Raw genomic sequence first — 7,466 nt, forward strand, 5'->3', positions numbered from 1 at the left:
TTCCCAAACCTTTAATCCTTTTATCACCCTCCTCTGGACCCTTTCCAATTTGTCCACATTCTTCTTGAAATGTGGGCGCCAAAATCAGATGCAGTACTCCAGCTGAGGTCTTACACATACACAGAGTGGAAGAATAACTTTCCTTGATTTGCAAGTGACACTTCTGTTAATACAACCCAGTGTGTTGTGGGTGGGTGTTTGTTTTTGTCAAGAAAAGCACATTGTTGGCTCATATTCAGTTTATGGTCCACTGTAACCCCCAGGTTTTTCTGAGCAATGCCTAACCAGTCATTCCCCATTCTGTATTTGTGATGCAACTGTTCCATAGGCAATGCGTAGGAGGGGCACAAGGGCACATTCCCCCCTGAGATTGGCCACTGTCCGCCCTTGCCACTGCTGGGGGCACCACGCTATATAATTCATTCTATCTATGAATCCCTTCTCCCCCTTATCCTCACTGTGCTAAACTGTGTAGCATTGTGTGCCGCCCCTTGCTGGACTGTTGCATGGTGGCACTTCCCCCCCAAACCCTGCAGCTGCAAACTCTTTCAATCAATGGCTCTGCCTCAGGGGTGGGAGTAGGCAACAGAAGTAGGAGATGGTGGGGTCCAAAGACTATGGCAGGAAAGTAATGGAGTGGGCCAGGAGTCTGGGAGCTGCTGGCTAACTCTTTGGGGGCCAGATGCAGTCTACATGTTGGACAATCCTGTTTTCTATGCCTGAATAAATATAAACTATGTACATTCTGTGCTGGGGTGCTAGTAACAGGAGAGAAATGTTTTTTACTTTCCTAGGAAAGAAATGAACAAACTTCTTGGAAGTGCCTGGGGTATAATAAACTGCTTGTGACAGCAGCATTGTCCTCAAGCATAAATAAATAATCTTTCTTGAAACCATACTTCAAAGAAGATGGTTATTTCTATTAGTATGATAGAGAAAATGAACTTCAACAGCAGTAAAGTCTTTAAATAAATGGATTCCTGTACTGGGCTGTTTTAAAAGCTGAGATTTATCTTTGGCAGAGAGATCTATCAGTTTGTTCTAATTTTCTCCTAGTTATTCCCACTATTTTTTCATGTGTTCTGCCATGAAAAGGAAATGAAGTGTTTAAGCACTCAAGTGTAGAGATGTTTATTTGACACCTACATTGCAAGAATATATATAAAACAGATAAATGGTCCTTTATAGAACATACACAGTCTTTACGCTGTTTGCATTGCCAATGCAAAATATTTAAGCTGCTAAGAAGCAGTGCATCTTGCCTCTGAATTTTAACAAGGCAGTCAGCAGTGCTTCTCTGACTTTTTTTTATTTATTGCTCCCTTGCTTCTCTAGCAGATAAGTTTGTAAAACATGGGGCTTGCATACTGCTTTGCAGTTCCCTCCTGCTTCGAGATGGAGTTGTCTGTTTGATTAGTAGAGACTCTTGATAGCTTATGATGGTATCAAAGGCACCTCTGAATATAGATTACCTGCAGTCTGGTCCTGTTCACGTTATAATTCTTAACATTTAGTTCAAAATTTAATTTTTCATTCAAATTTGGCACACCTCTCCTTGACTGTGAACTTGTATAGTAATTTAAAAATATATTCAAAATAAATAATCAAATATCAAAACAAATACAGGCTGCTTATATAAGTTGCAATGATGCTAGTAAACGTAACTGCAGTAGGCAGCAGTCCAACTTCTCTCTTGCAGGAAATAATTTTCTAATGTTTCATCCCAACAGCTTCCTTTAAAAAGCAGTGTTTAGACCCTAGGAATTATCTATAAGCATAGTTCCACTACAAGTGGTCTAGGTTATACTTGCAATATTGAACAGGAGGCTACAAGAACTAATAGCTTGAACAAAGTGGAGGTACAGCACAGTTGTATTGGACACTAAGTATAAGGTAGGAGGGAGCAGAAATGCATGTCAGAATAATGACTCTTGTCTGGTTTGTGAAATATGATATTTGTCTTTGATACTATAAGTTCTGAGAGTATCTATTTGGATTAAGTGCCTGCAGAGTGGGTATTTCCATAGCAAGTAAGTGAACTGAGATGAAGCATACTGCAGCAGCAATGGTGGGGAGAAAGGCTAAATGACTAATTTCATTTCTAAACATGAAAATAAATTGAGGGCTACACAGAACTCACCATTGAACTTTGTTAAGGTTGACATGCTAATGTGCAACTCCTACAGGATTGAAAATTCATAAAGCTCTGTCTATCCACACAACTACCCAATTTTATTGAGGCTGGGGAAAGAAGTTACACATAAGCCAGTTTAAGTGATCACAAACTGGTTTAAACCTGTAACAGAACAGAAATTCAGTATACATAAACCAGTTTCAAAATGGCTGAAATTGGTTTAAGATGAACCTGGTTGAATGTAGTATTACACTTAACTAATTTGGGTCAAACCAGTTTATGAAACTTCTGTCCCAGATCCATTCCTGGTTCAAGTTAAATCACAGTCCCCCAGCATGCTTTTCAGCCCTGTGCTGTGCTGTCTGTTCCAGCAGAGAAGGGGTGGGGGAGGAGGGAGGGACTCCTTCCCCTGCCAAACCCTAACTGTGGTCTAGGGCCAGGGAGGAGGGCTAAACCTACCTTCCCCTGAGTAGAGAGCTGCCTTGTTGCTAAATTTGCTGAAATTTCTACTGGATGCAACTGTGGATTACAAATCCTAGAGCCACCTGAAAGAGGAAGTGATTAACAACACTGGAGAGTTGTGTTACTGTGATTCTGGACTACAAATCCCAGAGACCTTGGGGACAGCAGAAAGAGGAAGCAAACACACAGCCCATGCTGGCTATGGTCCAGAGAGGCATGCTCCACTGCCCCCTGGTTTCTGGCCTGAGCCACTGCAGGCTGATTACAGGGAGATCAAGGCCTTTTGAAAGTGAGGAGGGTCAGTCTCATCTTCCTTGTGTGGGAAGAATGCAGGAGTTAGAAAAATTATAATGTGCCATTAATCTAATATCAGGGATGGCACCCACAAACCAGTATATACATAAAACTCACAGACTGTACCTGTGTTCACAAGATCAGCAGTCATCCCAAGCACACCAAACAAGCTGTTATCTACAACCAACCTTCCAATACCACTGCATCTGCTTTGAGAACACTTGATGCTCACTTGACCAGCCTAAAATCTGCCTTTATACAACAAGGACACTCCAGTAGAGAAATAAACCATATATTTGATAGAGCTACTCAAATACCCTGTACTAGCCTGCTACAATACAAAAAGAAAACTCTCTGTGCCTGCATCCCATTTGTGGTTACCTGCCACCCCACACTGGAACTGATCAGAAGAATCACCAAACAGTTGCAGCTTATACTCAACAAAGATCAGATATTGAGAGAAATATTCCCAGACTCTCTGTTTCTAGTTCTCAAACAGCCCTCTAATCTTGCCTAACTCATCATTGAGGATCAGGTTTTTCCATTGCCTATTTTCTGTGGAAAATCACAGTTTTTTTTTTTTCCTTTAAAGGAGAAGGGAGAAAAGCTTTAAAGCAAGAAACCAGGGGGGGAGAACTGATGTGGGGGAGGCGGGGTGGAGGCTTAGAACAGGAGAGTAAAGACATGAGGGGATCCTATGGCACAGGGGGGAGGGGAAGGAGCCAGATTAGCAGGAAACAATGTAGAGAGGGCACTGGTAGGCTTCCAAATTGCTTTAAAATTTTAACTATGTTTATAAAATGGTGTTTGACTGATACCTATATATATATATATAGTAGCATTTCATTTTAACTGTGATAAAATATGGATTTTGGAGGTTTTTATCAAAGAATTTTGTGAGGTTTTTTTTTTTTATTACAGAATTTTGGATTTCTTAACAGAGAAAACCAGGATTCCTGTGTATCAGAGGCAAACTCTCTCCTACCTAACAGACCTCAAGTGAAATGCAGACTTGTCTTGGCAATAAATGCCTAATCTGTTACCATACCTCTCCTGCCACTACTATCAATACCCCCACCCAGATCTGTCCCCTGGGTGGGGAAGGGTGGGGAATCAGAGCAACTGCCCTGTGCCCTGTGCTTTGGGGGTCCCATGGACAGTGTCATACAGGCCCCGAGGGTGCCACCACTCCACGTGGCCCCTTCATACCACCGGCTTCGTACTCTGGCTGCTCACCAACCCCTCCCTCCCCTACACAGGCTGATATGCCCTGGGCCCCATGCACCCCTAGGCTTCACTCTGCCTCCCCCCAATAAAAAAATTCCATCAGAATCCTTGATTCCTACATGTATTTGTCCCAAAATGTGATATAACTAGGGCCCTACCGAATTCACAGTGGAAGTGGGTTGTGAGGTGCCTCCTTTAATCTTGCAGATTCCCCTACATGCCCCCTTCCCACACTGTTGCTGATTGGCTGAGTGGCCCTGGTGGCCCTGCTGGTTGTTGTCAACAAGCTGGGGGGTAAAAACAATGCCATATTTAAAGCTGGAGTTTTTGTCTCCCTGCCAATCGGGAGCAAGTAGTGGGACCCCTCTGCCAATGCAGGGGAACCTGCAAGATTAAAGGAGCTGCCCTGCAGCCCACTTCTGCCATGAATATGGTAGGCCCATGGGTAGACCTGAACCAATGCAACAATTGCTTTCATGACAATTATGTGAGTGAAACTGAAATTAAACAACAATTGCACACCAGAATGTACTCTCACAAAAAAAATATAAAGCATGGGCATGCACACGCGCATGCACACAAGTATATACCCCTCCCCATTAGGAGCACAATTTTCACAAAACAACCACTCCCTCTCTGACCTTGTGCTCAAGGGAAATGTACCCAACACCTTTAAAAGGTGAACTTGGGTACAGCAATTTATTAGGTGGCTGGACACTAAGAACCAAGGACTAAACATAGATATCAGGTTTATGGCACATTATAATTTATTCAGCTCCTGAATTCAGTATCATTCTAGTACTAATGTAACATAGAATCATAGAAGTAGGGTCGGAAGGGACCTTGTAGATCTTCAAGCCCACCCCCACCCCCCGCCTGGGCGGGAGAAAAGACTGGACTCAAATGAGTCCAGCCAGGTAGTCATCAAGCCACTTCTTAAAGATCCCCAGGGTAGGAGCCAGCACCACTTCCCTTGGAAGTTGGTTCCAGCTCCTAGCCGCCCTAACTATGAAGTAGTTCTTGTGGATGTCTAATCTAAACCTACTCTCCAGTAATTTGTGTCCATTGTTCCTTGTCATGTCAGGGGGTGCCAGGGGAAACAGTGTCTTCCCCCAAACCCTTCTGGTCCCCCCTAGTGAGTTTATAGACAGTCACCAGGTCTCCCCTCAGCCTTCTCTTGTGAAGGCTGAACAGGTTTAGGTCCTGCAGTCTTTCAATGCAGGGTCTGCTCTGTTGTCTCCGGATCATGTGGGTGGCCCTCCTCTGGACATCTTTCATGTGATGCAAGTTCAACTGTTTTAGTGAGCCATTATTTGTTTTCGAAGTTTCTTACTATTGTGTTTTGTTTTTTTTTATTGGAGCACAAACTCTGTAGAGTAAGATGGAAAACTGCTACCACAAGCATGGTTTCTGCTATAGCAGTTACAATTATGTTTACTTTGGGTCACAGTGTAATTCAGCATGTCACATTACATTAATTTAATTTTGTATTAGTACACCTTAACACATTTTAGTAAGGGTATTGATTATCCTCCCCATTTTACACATGTAAAACCTGAGGCACCAGAATGAAATGTTTTATAGAATTAAGAATAATATCATCTGGCCCTTAAATAGTGCATTCTATCAATAGATCTCAAAGCACTTTGAGAGAGAGCTCTTATCCCCAGTTCACATTTTAGTAAAACTTTAGGCGTTGAACCTCTTTCACATTGCCCGACTTAGTAGGTCACATTCCCTTGTGAAATAAATCAACAAAAGCTGTGGGTTGAGAACACATTCTATTTTTTTCAACATTGCCCTGAAAAGAAATTTCAAATGAGATTTCTTTTTTAAATCTTTAAAAGTTTATCTTTTTGGTGTTTATATTGTAGTGCAAATGTTTGATTGAAATAGTTGTATAATTTTTTAATGATGCTCCGCACATTTTTGTGCATACCATCTAGCACTGCTATTTAAGAGATGGTGAGCGTGCTACAACACTTAGGATTGTGCAGGACCCTGCTTATGGGTTTTCTGCTTTTGTTTGTTTATGAAGCCTTGGACACTCAGGGTATGGGACTAAATTGACTATTAATTTGTTTTGATGCAGTGATTGCCATTTTTTTTTTTTGCTCTTACAGCTCCAGCACCTTAACTTTTTACTCATATATATATTTATCTTTTTTTTTTCATAGCCAAATGTGGCACAAGTCCTTCCTGAGCCCACAAGTTATTGTCTTTCCAGTACTATGAAATAAGGCTTGCTCTCAGAATAGACCACATTTTGGTATCATTTCTTCTCTCATCCATCAACCCTGTGGCTAAGTAAAGTTGCATATTATGTCCTCCAGAATCTATTGCAGCTATTAATCCAGAGGACTGCTGTAGGATGACCTGGCATACCACTGTTATACAAGAGCTGAGCAGACTGTAATACTACTAACATTGTGGAGAGGAAGGTTACAATCTAGTTTATTTCTACTTGCTGAGAGGCAGGCAGTAAATCTGGGATTAGAAATTGAACATATGCCTGGCAGTACAAGTATTGTTTTATCAAGCCAGCTTCTGTATGATGCCTTAGGGCAGGGTTCAGCCATGTTTCAAAGCTGGGAAAGGCAGGGGTGCTGCTTTATCAGACTTTAGCTCCAAGTGCAGGCCTCTTCCAACCTGGCCTGCACCTCAGTTATCACCCTCTCCTCCTCACCACGTGGCAGCTCTGCCACCACTACTGCTTCTCACTGCCAAAATGCCACAGAAAGTCCCCTGGCTCTGCAGGCTGGATCTGACCCACAGGTTGCTGACCCCTGCTTTAGAGCAGACAACACCCTGTCCTTCAAAACAATATAGGCAATAGAAAAAGGGTTTTTTTCTTGCTAAATTCAATGTTTCAGTATGTTGTACTGTTAGTGTACATTGATGAATTCTATGGATTTTGTGCTGATATAAAATTTACCCTGGTCATAGTGTGATTTTTCTCCTCTTTAGTATAATGCTTCGCCACAGCAGCAAAGAGAAATAATTAAGAGTAGGAGTCTGGACAGGAGGCTACAAGAGCCAATAGTTTTAACAAAGTGGAGGCACAGCACAATTGTATTGGACACCAATGATAAGGTAGGAGTGAGCAAAAGAGCATGATAAAATGAATGACTATTTTCTGGTTTTTGAAACATATGAAATACACTGATTTCTAAAGGATTTATTTGGTGATTTTTTTTTTCCCCTTTTATGTTGTATATCATATACTGAGTATATATTTTCAGTAAAACCATGGGTAATTTCTTAACCTGTTATCTTTTATTTTTAATCCAAATCTATTTTCTTACATTCACTGATTTATACTTTTTACTCAGAACTGTTTCCTTAAATC

General features: G+C 41.6%; 1 protein-coding gene across 6 annotated transcripts in view; it reads left to right on the forward strand.

The window, feature by feature from the left end:
• ARHGAP12 (Rho GTPase activating protein 12) overlaps nucleotides 1-7,466 on the forward strand; it is a 183,643-nt gene that overhangs the window by 109,265 nt on the left and 66,912 nt on the right. For all 6 annotated transcript variants that reach the window (XM_019508204.1, XM_019508201.1, XM_019508205.1 and 3 more), the window contains one exon: nucleotides 7,085-7,210. In XM_019508204.1, the coding sequence (XP_019363749.1) occupies nucleotides 7,085-7,210 (126 nt within the window). The remainder of the gene's footprint in view (nucleotides 1-7,084; nucleotides 7,211-7,466) is intronic.

This window comes from Gavialis gangeticus, unplaced genomic scaffold, assembly GCF_001723915.1.
Source record: "Gavialis gangeticus isolate Ggan-Ray unplaced genomic scaffold, GavGan_comp1, whole genome shotgun sequence".
NCBI classification, from domain to species: Eukaryota; Metazoa; Chordata; order Crocodylia; family Gavialidae; genus Gavialis; species Gavialis gangeticus.